The sequence below is a fragment of the Anthonomus grandis genome, chromosome 16 (assembly GCF_022605725.1).
Source record: "Anthonomus grandis grandis chromosome 16, icAntGran1.3, whole genome shotgun sequence".
Lineage (NCBI taxonomy): Eukaryota > Metazoa > Arthropoda > Insecta > Coleoptera > Curculionidae > Anthonomus > Anthonomus grandis.
In genome coordinates, this window is record NC_065561.1 from 8,850,996 (window position 1) to 8,870,752 (window position 19,757).

The following is a 19,757-nucleotide window of genomic DNA, read 5'->3' on the forward strand; positions in this document are numbered from 1 at the left end:
AAAACCATTTTTTTTTCTTTTTTTTATATTTTTAACCCTTAACCTGCTGGACAAAGTTTCAAATGAAGATTAAGAAAATAACAACTTTGCCCAAGTCTCATGAAATGGCTTAGAACTTAACGTCATTTATCGAGCTAACCTTAAACCATTTAAATCTAAGTCGTGACAAATTCTAGCAATTGTTTTTAAGAAAGACTATTAATGTGTTTATGAAAATTTGCTGGAAACATTTTGGACCCTCAATATAAAGGTAATAAACTTGTTTATATATTTTTTTTCGTTTACTAGCAATTATGTTTTAACATTTCTTTTATGTATATCAATGATAATAATGTATATAATAATAATAAACAAAATTTATTATTTTTAACATATTTACAATAATATGTACGGAAAATGGTAATAAGACATGAAAAATAAAAGGCCATGTCAATGCAGGCTTTAGGCGATGCCAGAAACTGTTTAGGCTCAAGTAAATACCTATTAAGAAATATACCAAAATAAAAGAATGACGCTTTAAAGAGAAAAAAAACTTATATAAAAAAGTTATAATAATATAATAAAAAAAGTTAATATAAAAAATAATATAAGTTAAAAATGCAAGCAGCATGAAGCAACCACATATATACAGGGTGGCCATTTGAAAACGAAACAGCCTATTTTGGGTCCCTCAGAACATTTGTGAAAAAATCCTCCGACCCGTCAATTTTTTTGCTAGTTTCGCCCCCCAGAGGGCAAAGCCCTAGCGGGGGTGACAAGGGCCCCCAAAATTTTAAATGGAACGGGGGGTCGAGTGATACCTTATTTTGAAGGTATTTTTATGTGGATTATAACCCTAAAGTTTTAAATCGTTACTATTTGCCTAGTCGATACAAGGGCTAATAAAAGTTACAAAAACATGTCAACATTTTTTATGAAAAAAAATGCTTGTAAATTTAGCAGTAAAATAAATACAAAAAATTTTGTTCTCCTACATTGTGAACCGTCCTTTCTGTTGTTTTCTTTTAATACCCGTAGGTATCTAAGCCAATTCTGCAAGGGAACTCTTGGTTATTGTTGAGACTGTTATTATAGCAACATTTTGAAGTTTATTAGTGGTTGTCAATTACTGCTGTCAGATCATAGTGTGTCAAACAAATAGCTCTTTAAAGTTAGTTAGTTACAACATTGAGTGTGATAATGGTTTATTCACTTGCTGAAAGAGTTGAAATAATTTCTCTTTTCTTGGCGAACAATGAAAATGCTAATAGAACTTCCCAGCTCTTTAACACACTACAACACCTTAATCGACAGGTCCATCGCAAGTACATTTTGGAATTGGTTCAAAAATTTAGGTAAACTGGGTCTGTGGCTAATAAAAAGCGCGAAATGGATAATCCAGTGGTGAATGAAGCTTCAGAAGTAGCTATTTTAGGCCATATTGTGCAAGATCCTACACTCAGCACAAGGAAGTTATCAATCGTGTCTGGTATTAGGAGAAGCAGCATTCAGAAGATATTAAAAAAAAACAAGTTTCATCCGTACAAAATGCATCTCGTACAAGAACTAAACGAAGACGATTTTGATAGGCGAGTACAATTTTGTGAAACTATATCTAAACAAGCCGCCAATGATCCACACTTTCTATTTAATGTATGTTTTTCTGACGAATGCTTCTTTTTCCTAAACGGTACTGTGAATCGTCACAACTGTCGCTATTGGGCTGATTCTAATCCCAGAATATTTCGTGAGGTGCATACACAACATCCTGAAAAATTAAATGTTTGGGCTGGCATTTTCGGTAAACATATCGTAGGTCCCTTTTTTTACCTGGTTATTTAACAGGAGAGATGTACCTGGAGTTATTAGAAAATACAATTCATCCAGCATTAGTGGAGATACTAGAAAATAACAACGAGTACTTGGAAAATCGTCTAGTATTTTAGCAAGATGGGGCGCCAACCCACTATGCTGCAAGGGTTCGTCAATATTTGGACCAAACCAGTCAATATTTGGACCAATATTTGGACCAAACCAGACCAAATTCCAGGACAATGGATTGGAAGAAGAGGAGCTATTGAATGGCCTCCTCGTTCCCCGGACTTAAGCCCGTTAGATTTTTTTATGGGGCCATTTAAAAACTAAAATTTATGCTAGTCAGCCAACATCGCTAGACCATTTGCGACAAAGAATAATTGATAAATGTCGTCAAATCACCCCAGAAATTTTGCAAAATGTACGGGAAAGGTTTGAACAAAACCTGTATTATTGTATGGAAGTCGAAGGCCAACATTTTGAATATTTACTTGATTGATTTTATCTTTAAGCCCTTTATTTAATTATACTTTTTAACATTTTTTTGTAACATAATAGCCCCTGTATCGACTAGGCAAATAGTAACGATTTAATACTTTAGGGTTATAATCCACATAGAAATACCTTCAAAATAAGGTATCACTCGACCCCCCGTTCCATTTAAAATTTTGGGAGCCCTTGTCACCCCCGCTAGGGCTTTGCCCTCAGGGAGACGAAACTAGCAAAAAAATGTTTCCGCCTTGAATCAAAAATTGACGGGTCCGAGGATTTTTTTGCAAATGTTCTCAGGGACCCAAAATAGGCTCTGTTTCGGTTTCAAATGGCCACCCTGTATTTAATGCATTAAGGGATAAGGAACGGGAAAGGGGAAGAAAAGGATTAATGTCGGGATAAATGCCTATATATTACGAATGAGAAAAAAAAGTTATATATATATTTATTTTTATTTTTGTTTCTTTTTTACTGGCGAGAGAAATTGATTGTTTTATTTTTTTTTAGATTGTTTAATTTGTTTTTTTTTCAAGGTAGCACCGGATAAGACAAATGTTGAAATGTTTAATGAGTTAACAGTATTGGCGAGATTATATGCAAAACTTCTTTTAAAAAGTTCTTTTCTATGTCGCGGAATAGTTAGTAGATGTAATTGTCTAAAGCGTCGGTGGTGAGTATTTATTCGAAACTGGACTTTACTGTATAAATATGAAGGTGTTTTTAATTTTAAAACTTTGTAACTAAAAGAAGCAAAATGTAATTTTCGCCGATTGAACATATTTAACCATCCTATTAAGTTTATCCTGTAAGTTTATAAGATATAATATGATTTCGGCGACGAATTCGAAATATAAGACGAAGGCATGCATTTTGCACTTTTTAAATTCTACGAGAGTCGACTTGATCATTTATTTTTATTTTGAGTTCCTCGCTTTTTCTAGATCTGTGGCTTTTATGTCCTCCAAATAAGGTTACTGACTATTTTGTAGGGTTTTTTTTAAATGATGTTGTTTAGGAACTGTAATTAGATGTTGAAGATCGGTATTACTATTTTGATTTGCAGATGTTATATTATTAGCGTAAAAGTGAAAATAAAGCTGAGTATCGTCGGCGTAAATATGGTAATTACAAAATTTTAAAAAGTCTTTAAATCGGCAAGTATAAATTGTATAAAGAAGCATATAAGAAATGTATTGTATTAGTTCTATAAATTGCATATAATTGTATAATCCTTGAGGGACACCCAAAAATAGAGGTATAGTATTAGACTTGGAACTTTTCAAAACTGTTTGCTGTCGACGATTACTTAAAAAAGAACTAAAAAACTTAACTGCACAATTTGAAAAAGCCAATATAATGAAAGATAGACAAAAGAATTTAATGATTTATGAGGTCAAAAGCCTCATAAATCAAGCTCAAAGTCTAGCAAAATAAATTTTTTCCATCTAAATTTATCCTCATCCCACGCTTGAAAGATATCATCAGTTACGTCAGCCATAGCTCTAGCACAGCTATATCCTTTTCGGAAGCCTGACTGTTTTAATGGCAAAATCTTATTTTCATTTAAAAAAACACGTATCTACAATTTTTTCTAATACATTAGAAAGTGTTGGAAGAATGCTTATTGAGCGCAGATCTTTCAATTATTTTAAGAAAACACCTGTTACCAGAAAACACTATAAAAGGTTTAACATCCATCCACTTTTTAGCTGTATATTTAGATTAATCTAGACGAAAGCAAACTCCTTGAAAATATTACTGAGTACAGAAGCAATGAAGGTTTTTGGGGATTTTGGTGTTAACATACTGGAGAAAATATGTACAAAAACACCACTCTGATATGTAATAGAAGCTGTACTTGCAATGCCAGCTAATTCAGCAGCAGAAATAACTTTTAGTTCATATTGTAATATTCACACTAAAACACGAAATCGCCTGACGACAAACCATCGAGCATCTATGCTAATATACATAAATCAGAATCTAAAATTATTTTGTAACATGTTGTAATATACCTTGGAATCAAGAACTCACGGCAACTTCAACAGAGTAATAATAAATATTCTTTTCTCTTAAGAAATTTGCTACAACATTATTATTTATAATATTAGATACTGTGAATTATGAACGGGTTGAAGAATTACCGTCAACTTCAACTCAGCCCTCGACTCCTACAACCACCATCGGAGATGACAATAAAAGCTGTATCAGTATCACTACTGACACTGATACAACTGAAGAAAATTAAAGCTCAATGGAGGAGATGGAAAGTGTACTCACAAAATCATTTAAAGGCTTTGATGTTAAATTAATTAACCGTTTATTATGGTTTTAAATGGAAGAATTTTTTTGTATGGTAAGCTTATTTAAGCTATTTCTAACAGCTGTTATGCTTTTTTTGAACTTTTTTATAAGAGTTTAATTTATTTGTGCTTGAAAATTTGTATTTTTTTAGCTAGAAATAAACGAGTGTTTAAAAATTTATTGGTAATTAATTAAAATTTTATTCTATTTAAAATTGGGAGGGTACAGCAATGAAAATGACGATAAATGACGAAAGTTACATATAAATGACGGTCACATGAATAAATTAAACACAATGTAAAATAAACACGTTATTTTATATCCCTAGAAATGGCACTAAGGGATGAAGCTGAAACTTTGACAGCTTTCTACTGAATAGTGCTGCCAACTAAAAAAACAATACTTTTTGAGGCTACGAGCGTCAGCTCTTGGATTTTCTAAGTAAATAAAATGTAAATAAAAAAAATAAGAATAATTTGTGTGCAAAGAAAGTAGTAGTAAACAAATCACAAACTGCACTGTGCTCAAAAGCAGAGCTATTCTGAAATCAGGATCTGGTTTCGTTTTTATTTAGCCCTTATGTTGTAAATTATTTCTGTATGACTCTTTGTATTTAAGAAAAGAAATTAATTTATTAATTGACCTTATAAATAACGGAAACTTAATAAAAAATGATAAAGCATTAAATATTTGAAAACTCCTCACCTAGCTGCTCAATAGCGTAGAAGCACTAGAAAAAGAGATAAGGAATCTCAAGCAGAAACAAGTAAAAATACATTGGGCCCTTTTCTCTTGAAAATTCGCTAAATTGAATGGGCTTTCGTACTTTTATTTCAAATGCACTTTTAAAAATAAATTAATGATTTACACTTACCTCACAACAGATAAAATCCTCAGTATTAATAGGCCTAGTAAAAGTCGCGTTATCAGGAAACAAACTCATATCAATACTACAACCGAAATCGATCAATTGCAACCGTACGGTATTGTCCGGCATCGGGACAACCATAAAATTGTCAGGTTTGATGTCGGCATGTATGATTTTTACCTCGTGCATCGCTTTAACAATCGTAAGCATTTCGATTGTAAAATAAATGCTAATAACTTCTCTCGCTTTCAACTGGAAATCCTTTATTAAGTTAGCAGCATCCAAAAGAGAGCCATACGGTTGAAAAGTCGATACCAGTACCGACGCTTGATCACCTAAAAAAAATTATATTTTTTTATAATATATAAATAGGCGGTTTTATTGAGAGTGCGATGGTTTTCACAAATCTTCGATCGTGGCTTGGCCTTAATGAGAAGTCAATGCGCAATGGACACCCACTTTCATCATTCATATCGATTTATTATCGTTACAATCCAAAATATTAAATTTAAGATATCGTCGCCTTAAAGTGTAAACCTGCTAAGTCCATTTTTGGCTAAAATGCGTTTTTTCGAAAAACCGGCAGCACTATATATTCTACGTTGATTAGTTAATTAGAACTACAAATGTGCAATAATAATCCTTATTTTATACGATAAGAATAACAGCTAGCTCCCGCCGATTCAAATCCACTTTGTAAACACAGCCAAGTCCACACAGCCATGTGCATTTTCAATGGTGATCTTGTGAGAACGTGTCGGAATTGAGTTTAATGTGCATTATTTTAAGTTACTTCTAGTATTTTGGGCGTTTAAAATATTTTTTTTATTTAATAACACAAGAGGTAAGTTGTTAAAACATTGTTATCCAAATTGCATGCAGTAATTATTTTTTATGCAGCGGTAATTATCGTTTATTGTTTTAATAGGACTTGGCAGTATTTCTTAAATGTTTTTTTAAATATCATTAGAAGAAAACAGTTTTTCTACTTAACAAAAACTTACAAAATTAAATAATATTATTAATTAATTTTCTTACAATTAGACAAATTAAATAAAATACAATATTTTAGTACAGCAATAAGTTACTGTTATGGTATTTACTTTTATAGAAAAGCGTGTTAACCACAATAAGCAATTCTACATCAGGAATCAATCATATTAAAAAACAATCCAATATAGAATCTACAATTTCTGATATTTCCGATGACGAAGCTAGCAGGTTGGTACCATATTCGGATTCCGACTCAGGCTCATCTTATAGTTATCCGACAAAAAGTAAAAAACGTAAAAAGCGCTTTCAAGTACAAGAATCAACGTGGTCTGCTGAAAAAAATTGAAAGTTAAGAGAAAGGGGTCAAAGTTACTTGGGACGAATTAAAAAAAATGGAAAAGGGACCTATAACAATCCAAAAAAACCTCGTACAATGAAGGAAAGGTGCAAATGTAAACTAAACCCTAAAGGAATGTTAAAATGATCTGCAGTAAATGAAGGTCAAAGGCAACTTATTTTTAACAACTTTTGGAAAATGACTTCGGCGGAAAAAAAGTTTATGTAAACACTCTTGTCTTTTCTATGCCACCTAAAAGACACAGAAACCGACAAAAAGAAAATGAAAGTAAAAGGGGACAAACCCTTCAATATTTTTTAAGAGTAGGAGAAGAAAACCTCGAGTTTGTAGGACAATGTTCATTACCACTTTAGGAATAGGTCGCTGGACGATACTCCATTGGAAACGGTCTTTTCATTCCCGTTCGCCTAATGTTCAAAGAGAAACGTCAATGGAAGGTCAAAAGAAGCCATTCGAATTGCGTCGTGAATGTTTACTGCAATTTTTAAAATCATTGCCAGTCATGGAGTCTCATTACTGCAGATCAACATCAGAAAAAAAATACCTTTTAGCCGAGTGGCAATCTAAACAAAGTCTTTATGATTTTTACATCAATAATTGGTGCGGGTCAAAAAATGTGGAGCCGCTTTCTATAGCAACATTTTCCAAGGCTTTTGAAAAAAAAAATTATGCCATTGTTCACCCGAAAAAAGATTAACCAATGCGAAAAATGCGTTAGTTACAAGGTAGGCGACACCTCGGAAGATGAATACAAGAGTCACATACAAAAGTAAAATGCGGCAAGGGAGGAAAAGGATAAAAATACACAAAAATATTATGTATTTACGGTGGATTTTCAAGCTGTGTTAATGTGTCCCGTATCTAAAGTGTCTACTTTATATTATAAGACAAAACTTCAAGTGCACAATCTTTGTTTTTATAATTTAATGAATTCAGACGCTTATTGCTTTCTATGGAATAAAGGTGAACTTAATGCTGAAGAATTTGCAAGCATATGGTTATTTTTTTTTAGAAAAAAAAATATTGCCAAATATTACACCTCCAGAAGATCCTAATGAAAAAGTCACCCTTATTATACAAGGTGTCCAAGAATGGATTTCCCTTTTAAAACTTGAACAAGTTGGCAACCGTGTAATATAGCGGAGCCGCGATAGCGGAGTTCGATAGTGGATCGATGCGGATTATTTAGTCAAAATGGAGCGTTGGTCAGGTGTGCATCGCGCGTTCATTATTGAGGCATACTTCAAGAGTAATGATTCTTACATAGTTGTAAGACGAAGATTTTGTGCTCACTTCAATATTAGGCGTGTGGAGGACGCTCCGAGCAAAAATTTGGTGAAATCCTGGGTGCGAAGGTTTAGAGAAACATCGTCAGCTGTAAATGCAAAACCCCGTGGTCGTCCAAGGACTGCAACTGCTCCTGAGAATGTTGAGGCCGTGCGTGCTGCGATTATTCGAAACCCTAGTGGATCAGTTCGTAAAACATCACAAGCTTTGCAAATGCACAAATCATCTCTACACACAATTCTAAAGAGAGATTTGAAGTTTCATCCCTACAAAATTCAAATAGTGCAAGAATTAAACCCAAATGACTTTATAAACCGGCGTTCTTTCGCTGAAACCATGATAGACCATTTTTTTGTAAACGATCGAGTTAACAATATCCTGTTCAGTGACGAAGCGCACTTTCACCTTTCAGGCGCAGTCAATAAGCAAAACTGTCGCTATTGGGCACCAGACAATCCAAGGCGAAAACACGAAAAGCACCTACATAGCCCAAAGGTAACTGTGTGGTGTGCTATGTCGTCCTCGGGAATTATCGGTCCGTATTTTTTTGAAAACGGACGCGGCGCAGCCCTTACTGTTAATAGTGCTCGTTATTGTGCGATGCTTCGGGATTATTTGACACCTCAGCTACAAGATTTTGATGGCTTCAATCAGGATACCTGGTTTCAACAGGACGGCGCTACCGCACACACAGCCTGAGCGTCTATGGAAGTCGTTAGAGGATTATTTCCGGAAAAGGTGATTTCCCGTTTTGGAGATCTAAACTGGCCGGCTAGGTCTCCCGACCTCACCCCACTGGACTTTTTTTTGTGGGGATTCCTCAAAAGTAAAGTTTATGTTGATAGACCTGCCACCTTGCAAGAGTTAAAACGAAAAATACGGGAAGAAATTAATGGAATACCACCCGAGATGTGTTTAGCAGTTTTCGACCACATGAAGGCGGCACTACAAGAGTGTTTTGACCGAAATGGAAGGCACCTCGACAATATAATTTTTAAAACATGAAATCCGCATATATTGTGTGTAGTCCTACCTTAATAAATTCTTTTTAAAACTGAAAAAAAAAATTTGGTTAGCCTTCAAAAAGGGAAATCCATTCCTGGACACCCTGTATATTCTGATGGATGTGGATACCAAAATCGCAACTGCACTGTGTCGAATGTTTTACTTAACATTGCTATTGCCCATAACATGATAATAGAGCAGAAATATCTGGACATACGCAGATGGATGTTGATTCTGTTCATGCTAAAATTGAGCAAAAGCTTAAAGATAGAGTAATTAATATACCTGCTGATTATATTTTTGTTTGCCAACAGGCAAGAAAAATTCCTGCGCCGTATGATGTAAACTATCTTACTTACGACTTTTTTAAAAGTTTTAATTGTGTGCAATATTATAAAAAAATCAGACCTGGTAATGTTAAAGGAGACCTGAAAGTTACTGATATTATCGTGCTCTGAGATACATGCCGGAAGGAGATATTTTCTATAAAATTCATTTTTCGGACTCGTGGGAAATTCTTCCACAAAGGAAAAGCCCATTATCTAGAAAATATTTATGGGAAGATTTAAGTCCACTTTACTTGGAGAGAATTAAAATAGATTCCCGAAAATATGAAGATCTACAGGCTATAAAAAAAACTTTGACTCGGGACTACCACACATTTTATGATTACTTGCCCCATAAAACAAAGTAATTTAGGATAAAATTATGTTAAAAATATATTATTTTTCACTTATTTTTTACTTTGTTAATTCAAATAATTTTAGTATTTTTTTGTAATAAAATATTAAACGATTACTAGTATTTTGGTTTTATTTAATATTAAGGTATTAATTATTATTATGGGGATAACCTGCCAAGTCCAGCCAAAATTTGAAATCACAAAATCCAAACCTGCCTATTTTTATTTATTGACTTAAAACAGTTTGTTATACACAGTTTTATATAGTTTCTATTATATTATCATTTATTTAATAAAAACCAATAAAACAAGGCAAACATACAATAATTTAGGTAAAATATAGTTGATTTAGGCGGTTTTTTGACTCTCCTGTAAAATAGGTAAAATGTGACTTGGCAGGTTTACACTTTAGGGCGACTATATAGTAACTTCATTAAACAGAGGGGCGTGGATAAAAATTCACAAATAGAACTCCTCCATCAATACAAATATACTAGGGACGAGGGAACAGAAGTTGAATGAAATAGCCATAGCAGCTTAGACCATAACATCTTCCTGAAGGAACACGAAAAGAAAGAATAGTAAAGTAGTTTTGGAAAAACTAAGAGTTTTATAATTTCGGATATTTTAATAATTTTTACACGTTCTCTCGGTCGCACAATCACTCACCAAATACAGGCCAAGGTACAATCGGAGAGGTATTTTTGATTAACTAGTCCTGAAGGGCAAACATACGTTTTTTTTAAAATAAAATGATCACGGATGATTTGGTTGAAACTTTAATCGTCGTACTTTTGAGAAGAATTTTCCTGTGATAGGTTCGTTTTGTCTAATATTTTATTTGCATGAAAATATATAATTAAATCAGATCAGGGTTGTAACGGGTGTCCCACTCCACTATCAGCTGTATAGGGAGGTATTAGCTGTATAACCTGTAGAAAGCAATCATCAAAGAGGTCATGGAAAATTAATTACTGGCAGTATTGTAGAATGGCCTTTTATTCGGTTAAACAAAAACACAAATTACAACTCATAACTTATAAATCCATAATTTCAAATACATAAATAAATACGTCTCGCCATAATCGAGTCGTAATAACTGTCAACACATATGACGTTTTATCTAAACGCGCGAAATACAAATTTTAAAATTAAATACTATAGTATGTTTTCAACTTAGAAAGGCCGCATGGGCAATTTCTTGAAATGAGAAAATGGATCATCATAACATTCAGCAAGTTATGGTTTTTGTTTGAACCATTTTGTCCTATTAGATCAACTAAAATAAAGTAGAAGGGGAAGGTTGGAACGGTTTTTATTTAAATGTCGTTAAATTCAGATAAGTTAAATTCAGATTTCAATCAAACAACCTGGCTCTCATTTTAAAGATCGTTTCTTACTTTAAATATTTGCTTATTATGAATTTTACCGTAGACTTGAGGTTGTTCAGTGCAACAGAAGAATCCATTTGAGTATAGGAACTCATGTCCAAAAATCCGTCACTACGCCACTACGGCCCTAAGACGCGTTAAAATTTATAAAAAACAATAATTACCTAAATAGGATCTGCTGCATTTATTTTTACCTTTTGTACCGAGTGTACTAAGAGAGGTCGCCGGCCATATCTGAGTAACTACTCATCGCACAGCGTAGGGAAACATTTTTTTTTAATAAAAGCGACAAAGAGAAATTGTTGGAAATTATTTACAAGTTCGTACGATGACCGCTAGAGGGCGTAATACAACATTGAAATAGAAAAAATTGGTTTTATTGAAAATATTCAAAGTGAATCCTAGAAAAGAATGCTGCCATTTAAAAGTATTATAAATTCTAAACATATTTTATTTCAAACTTTTTTTTCTAATCTGTCAAATAATAGGTGGGGGAAGGGTTGAATATTTATATCTAAAATTCTTGATAACTTTGGATTGGCCTAACGAATTTTAACGAGATTACTTTTGTTTTAAAGGATAATTATTAGGCTTTTATGTGGTTTCATTACTTAACCGACTTAGTTGTTTTGTTGAGCACTAGAGGGCGGTTTGTGTTATTTTGGATTTTTTCAGCGAATTTCTGGCAAATATTAAATACAACGATATAATTTTATTCCGAAATTATAAATTAAAATGTTTTTGAACAATGAAATCTGTCGCCGCGCTGGCATTATTGCGTCGTATAGTCAATAGTAAGCTTTGGAAACAAATGAATTTGATAAATATTTTCGGGGTCATGATAAAACGTCTACGATAGATGTCAAATGTAACGTCAAAGACAGATTTTGAAATCATTTAAGTTTTTAAAAATGCCAAACGTAATTCCAACCGACATAACTTTTGATATGCTAGCAGTGTATTTTGAGTTAATGCAAAATGCATTATATCACACACAGCTACCGGTTTAGCTACCAGAAATTATTCGCGGCAATATTCATCGATGTCGAAGGCGGGGGCGCATAGAGGCAAACGTTATAAATATTTTGGCATATATTGAAATAAACCCTCACATAAGCATCCGAAATATTTCTAGGGAATTGGGAGTGTCCCTCGGTACAGTAGAAAATATTCTGAAAGAGCACAGGTACCTATTTTTATTTGTTACAACACTAATAAGCATCCTATTATCTTATATTTATTGTTTTTTACTTAGACTTCATCCATATCACGTGGTTCTGCACCAGGCGCTTCTCGAAAAAGACTTTGATAACAGACTCAATTTCTGTTATTGGCTGTTGAACATGGTTAGAGAAGATATTCGGTTTATCTCGAAGATATTATGAACGGACAAGGCATCGATGTGTGGTGCGGAATTATTGGCGAAAAAATTATTGGTCCTTCCTTTTTAAATCAAACACTTTTTGGTAATGTGTATTTAATTTATTTGCAAAATGATCTCCCGAGGTTACTGGAAGATGTTGGTTTGGAAACAAGAGGGCAAATAATTTTCCAACATGATGTTTGCCCTGCACATTTTACAGTTCAAGTTCGTCAATACTTAACCAGACAGTATCGTTTGTGGATAGGAAGAGGAAGTATTTTTCCTTGGCCTGCTCGATCCCCAGATCTGACTGTTCTAGATTTTTATCTGTGGGGAAGGATTAAAGATTTAGTTTTTGTCACCCCACCCAAAACATAGAACGACATGCAGGACCGAATACGTAATGAAATAAATTCCTTATCCACAGCAGAAATCCAGACAGCGGTTCTGTCAACGACGCAACGACTTCGACTGTGTATTGAAAATGAAGGAAAACAGTTTGAGCATCTAAAATACTATTAAAAATATAAAACAGTTTATTTATTGCAAAAATTTGAGTTCTGGAGTTTTATTTTTATTGTTGAAAAACATTTAAATTAATAATTTCGGAATAAAATAAGATATCAAGTTGCGGTTTGCGCCAGTTTTTATGTTTTTTCATGCTCTTTCAGCCTAAGTAAAAAAAATTATATCGTTGTATTTAATATTTGGCAGAAAATCGCTAAAAAAGTCAAAAATAACACAAAGAGCCCTCTAGCGCTCAACAAAACAACTAAGTCGGCTAAGAAATTATACCACATAGAAGCCTGATAATTATTCTTGAAAACAAAAGTAAGCTCGTTAAAATTGGTAAGGCCAATCAAAAGTTACTCACATTTTTAGATATAAATATTCAACCCTTCCCCCACCTATTATTTGACAGATTAGAAAAAAAAGTTTGAAATAAAAAATGTTTATATTACTTTTAATTAAATAAAAATTAAATAAATAATACTTTTAAATGGCAGCATTCTTTTCTAGGATTTACTTTGAATATTTTCAATAAAACCAATTTTTTCTATTTCAATGTTGTATTACGCCCCCTAGCGGTCATCGTACGAACTTGTAAATAATTTCCAGCAATTTCTCTTTATCGCTTTTATTAAAAATATTTTTTCCTACGCTGTGCGATGAGTAGTTACTCAGATATGGCCGGCGACCTCTCTTAGTTGTACACCCGCTACATGATACCATAACAACAATTGTTTAATATCAACGCTTATTAATGTCAATTCTCAATGTCATGTTTAAAAATTCTCAATGTCATGTTCATACAATTTTTAAACATTTATTGCTAACGGAAAACTTTACCAATCAAGAATTGGCGTACGCAGCAACAAACTGCAATGCACGAGCAGCATCGCGGTTGTATCATGAACGTTATCCCGAACGACAGCATCCTGGATACAAAAAGTTTATTGCGGTTCATCGGCGGCTCGCTGAGACAGACATGTTTAAGACCAAGATGCATGATACTGGTGTTGCTCGAACCGTAAGAACGGTCAAATTTGAAGAAGAGGTGCTTCAGCGACTTGACGATGAACCATCAAATAGCACACGTGACGTCACTAAGAATATAAATACGAGTAACGCTTCTGTCTGGCGGGTACTACACGAGCAACAACTCCATCCTTCCAGAAAGTTCAAGGTATGACTGCAGCCGATTATCATCCTAGAGTTCAATTTTGTCGATGGCTTCTGGATCACATCATTGCACAACCAAATTTTTTACGATATGTTTTGTGGACCGATGAAGCCTCTTTCACAAGAGACGGTATTTTTAATAGTAGGAATAGCCATGTTTGGGACGAAGGAAATCCTTAGGCAATTTTTCCAACAAAACATCAGAATCGTTGGTCTGTCAACGTATGGGCAGGCATTGTTGATGATTATTTAATTGGGCCATACCTTCTACCGAAACGGTGAACAGGACCTATTTATCTGCGTTTCTTGGAGGAAGTTCTCCCAGAACTCCTTGAAAATGTTCCACTAAACGTTAGACAGCAAATGTGGTTTCAGCATGATGGAGCGCCGGCTTACTTTGCTGTACAAGTACGCGAGTATTTGGCTCAGCGGTTTTGGCACGGTTGGATTGCCAGAGGTGGAGCAGTTTCTTGGCCTCCTAGGTCACCTGATTTAAGGTCGCTCAATTTTTTCTTGTGGGGACATGTAAAGTCTTTAGTCTACAGTAAAATCAGAGCTAGACTTAATTGGACGTATAACAGCAGCATTTGAAATCATTCAAAACGAGCATCAAATTTTTAGTGTAGTCCGCCGAAATCATGTGCGGCGTTTAAATCGGTGTATTGAGGTTGGAGGAAGACATTTTGAACAATTGTTGTGATGGTATCATATACAAAAGGTAAAAATAAATGCATCAGATCCTATTTAGGTAATTAATATTTTTTCTAAATTTAAACGCGTCTTAGGGCCGTAGTGGCGTAGTGACACATTTCCGGACATGGGTTCCTATACTCAAATGGATTCTACTGTTGCACTGAACAACCCCTAGAAGTTTGATCCCATAGTTCTGAAATACCCTGTATATCATTTTATCTGATAGCGAAGAGGAATAACATATTAAAAAGTCAGCGAAAATTGCATCTTAATGTATTTGTTCAAACCAAAGATATTGACAAAAATAGTAATAAATACGAAAAAAGAAACCTTAACTGCTTAATTTTTAAAATATGGTCAGTATGAAAGTGTAACTTTCGAACTTTCATTTTCCTTATTTTAAATTTAGCCCGAAGCTTCTGTTGGAAAGTAACTCCAACCATTATCAAGTGTAAACTAACAACAAGTATTCTACAGGCTTATACAGAGCATCCGTAAAGTAGCGGATAAATTCAATAAAAATGAAATGGACCGTTTCTGAAAAAAATGCCCGAAACCGTCGATTTTAATATTGGTATTAGGCTTTTTCTTCGTGGAAATCAAATACACAGGGTGTCTCAAAAAATATGTTGAAGATGACGTCATCAATATATTTTTTAAATGGAAACCACCATTTTTTAAGGCAGAATCAGAAAGAATGCATTTTTTTACAAAGGATATGGAATAAATAGTGGTTAAATAAGCAATTTTTAACGAAAAATTATGATAAAATGTAAAATTAAAGAAATACCTATCTAAATTAAATGTTTCTATTCTGGTTTTTTAGTTGTTGTCTTTGTTGTTGTCAGTGTCAAAAAGTGAATGTATTTTGGTGCAACTAACGGCATATTTGAAGTATTTTTACATTTACGAGTGGTGTTTATTCTTTTTAAGAGGCGAAAGCAGTGCCATCCTACGTTTTATTAGTAACTACACTTTATTACCTACTGTTATTGTATAAAATATGGGAAAATTAACCGAACGTGAAAGAATCGCAATCTTGTGCATGATTGGTTTTCGACTGTATTTTATTGAAATGTAATGCATTTTTTTATAATTATTGTATCATGAAAGATTTCAAGGTTTTCGCAGCTACATCTGCTTTAGGTTTTGCGTTTTTTGGGAGAAGCCTTCAGGATCACCTGATCTATCCCATAATATAAAAACTAATAAAAAGATCATAAGAGCAAATGATTGAGTTGGAGCAATTCGAGTTTCAAAGTGCCAAGGGAATATCAGATGCAGTCTTTTGTGACTTGACCAAGGCCTTTCACTGTCTTAGTCATGTAATAATGCTGTGGACACTTGAACGGTATGAGTTTAGGGGAAGCCAAGCCCCTTTGAACTTTACGGATGCACTTTATAGAGCCGTTAAATTTATTTCGATTTAATTTAATTTTAATTTAAACAAAAAAAAAAAAAAAAGGGATCAATATATGGGGAAAGACCCTGTACAATGTAAATCGTAGTAATTCCGAATATCATAAAATTAGTTATTTAAATATCAAAATTAGCAAAATTAAAAAGAATATTTATGTAGAATATCATCCAGATTTCGGATAGACATCATAAGAAAAATGTATAAAATTACAATAAAGACTGCATAGATACAATCCATTTTTTTTCCTTTAATATAATAAAAACTAAAAACAATTTGGTATACTATGTATAAAAGGTTTGCGTTTGTAAAGCCGTAAAAAACCTTTAAGTTGAAGTAAGAAAAATTGGCGTTTAACCAGAGTATTTTAGGGCATTTTACAAATTTCCTTTTATGAATACTTACTAAAATATCCGACTGAAACATCCATAAATCTATCACGTAATGGGTGATGAGCAAGCCTAGCTTGTAACTCCCTACAGATATAAAATTCCCAGCTATTCGGAGGTTTTTGGTACTTTAATGCTACTGTGCAATTCGTCTGCTTACTGTATGCTTTGTAAACTGTCCCATACTGTCCTTTTCCCAATTGTTTTGATATTATGTAACTATCCCTTCCTAAAAAAAAGTATAATCTTAGTATAACATTAAATACACTAGAATAAATTGCTTTGGATTGAGTGCCACATCAACACAGGGGGCAGAGGGGATATTGAAACAGCTCAAGCTGAGCTTTATCTCGTTCTGGGTCGTCAGAGGAATCACAATTACAAAAACACACCGGTCAAACTCAAACTTTTTATTCGTACAACCAAAATTAAAAACTTTTAGCGCATCACCCTCGCTCATCAGGGTCTCGATGCCGAGTGACCTCGTCACCGCGGCATGTACAGTTAACCGCCAGCGCCACCATCTCTCCGGCGTTGCCGAACATCTTTTTATTTAGCTGAACCGTATCATGACCCCCCAATTAAATCTAATTCATATGAACAGATTTAATTCTATCAGACGTTTTAACAAAAGCAACTTAGAAACTAACATTGATTACAAAATTTCACGTACAAATAACCTTACAACTAATAGGAAAATATTTATTACAAACTAATTGGTTAAGCCTTCTACATCTTTATAACGCTTGAGGTTAATAATATTTTGACATGAATGTTCCCTACCCATAGAATCACCAATGACATACGAGTTAGGACCGTTGTGCTTCAAAACATAAAAGGGGCCGGTAAACAACAGGAAGAATTTTTTAATGGTTCGATCATCGGCAGATGACTGGGCATGAGATCTAACCAGCACCTTATCACCAACTTGAAAAACCGTAGGATTTAATTTTTTATTAACCTTTTCCACGCGACGTTCAGCTCGGGTGCGCAACCTCTCGCGAACAAGTATTACTACACTTTCCAAATCTAACCCCATATTATCTTCACGTGGAAATGATATAAATTTTTCTATAGGCCGCTGCGGAGTTTCTCCAAATTGCAGAAACATCGGTGTAAACCCTGTAACTTCACTAACCGCAGAGTTTAAACAGCCTTCAATGAATTCGAGAAGACATGCCCACTTAGTATGTTTATCAAAACAATAAGAACGCAGTAGTCGGCCAATTTCTCTATTATATCGCTCCGTCATATTTCCCTCGGGAAAATAAACGGAGGTATGTTTAACCCGGATACTTTTTTCGGCTAATTTATTCCTCCATAAGTTCCCGGTGAATTGGGTCCCGTTATCACTTAAAATGCACTTTGGTTTCTGAACTTTTGGTATATAGTCCAGTAACACTCTATTTATGATAGCCTTAGCAGTAGCACGTTTTAAGGCATACAACTTAACGAATTTTGAGAAAGCGTCTACCAAAACCAGTAGTTGAGTTACCCCACCTCGCGACACTGGTAATGGACCTATTAAATCTGTACATACCAAGTCACCTGGATTCTCTACAATGACGGTATGTAATTCACCCCTACTTAGCTTAGAACATTTTGCCTTTTGACAAAGGTCACAAGTAGATACAATTTGACCGATATGCCGTTGCATTTTTGGCCAGTAAAAAATTTCTTTCATTTGAGCGTATGTTTTCATTCGCCCGAAATGCCCGTTTCCGATATGATGCGCTAAAATCAGATCTCTAACTTGATTCTTAGGAACACATAATTTGTACCCCGGATTCAGATGGTCTCCCCTCTTAAAAAGCAAACCCTTATATTCTCGAAACCATGAAAAGATCCGATACTCTTTTCCTGAAAAAATTCGCGGATCTCTATTAAGCTGCTCTAAAAAGTTAATTTTTTGTCGTATCCAAGCCTCCTCTAATTGATCAGCCCGCAGAGATTTTAAATTTTGTTTTAAATTATCGTAAGATTCTGATAAACCTATCAACATAATGTGTAGGTTCGAAGATTTTTCTGGGGTCAAGAATAAACTTTTATTAGGGGGATTTCTTGATAAAATATCGGCAACCTTATTTTCAACCCCCGGACAATGTTCTACTTTAAAATCAAATTCTTGTATAAGAAGTGTCCATCTAGTCAACCTAGCCGATTTTAATTTACACGTCATTAAGAAACATAGCGATTTATGATCGGTTATTACCGTTAATGCCTGCCCTAATAAAAGGGTACGCCACTGCCTAAGGCAATGCACCAATGCTAGCAATTCCTTTTCCGTTGTAGTATACCGTATCTGACTTCCTTTAAGAGTGGTAGAGGTATAACTTATAACTTCCCTTTCTTCTTCCAAAGATTTCTGAAAAAGGCAACCCCCCACAGCATAATTCGAACTATCACATTGTACAAAAAATCCTTTTTTAAAATCAGGATGTACCACCAAGGTAGCCCTGAGAAACCGGTCCTTAATGGTCTTAAAGGCTTCTTTTTCTTCCTCTTCCCAAGACCATTTCTCATTTTTTTTTAATAGTTTCAATAATGGTAATGTCAAATCCGAGTATTTGCGGCAAAACCTTTGCTCGTAATTAATTAACCCTAAAAATCCACGAAGCTCCCGAATGTTGCGTGGTGCAGGAAAGTTTTTAATGGCCTGTATGCGTTCCGGATCCATTTCTATCCCCTTACTCGAGATTATATGCCCAAGGAACTTAACCTTCTCGCTAAGAAATTGACACTTCCTTAGTTTGACCGTAACACCTTCTGATTGAAAATAAGTAAAAAGTCGCTCCAAATGACTGAAATGATCACTTATATTTTCCGAAAATACGAATAGGTCGTCTACATAAATTACTGTAAAATCCCGCGTATCCGATGGTAAAACATTTTTTAAACACCGTATCAAACTAGCCATCGAAGTTGACAACCCAAAAGGAAGTCTCTTAAAAGTATAAGAGTCATTTTCATAAATGAAACCTATGTATTTTCTATGCTCCGGTTTAATTTCAATTTGCCAGTACGCGGATGTTAGGTCA

The 19,757-nt window shown here is 34.2% G+C and overlaps 1 protein-coding gene across 1 annotated transcript in view; it reads right to left on the reverse strand.

Moving 5' to 3' along the window:
• Window positions 1-19,757, reverse strand: part of LOC126745466 (mitotic checkpoint serine/threonine-protein kinase BUB1 beta-like) — a 129,234-nt gene that overhangs the window by 11,099 nt on the left and 98,378 nt on the right. Inside the window, exons 15-16 of the mRNA XM_050453320.1 lie at window positions 16,736-16,948; window positions 5,465-5,793 (exon numbers count right to left, since the gene is read on the reverse strand). Coding sequence (XP_050309277.1) covers window positions 5,465-5,793; window positions 16,736-16,948 — 542 coding nt within the window. The remainder of the gene's footprint in view (window positions 1-5,464; window positions 5,794-16,735; window positions 16,949-19,757) is intronic.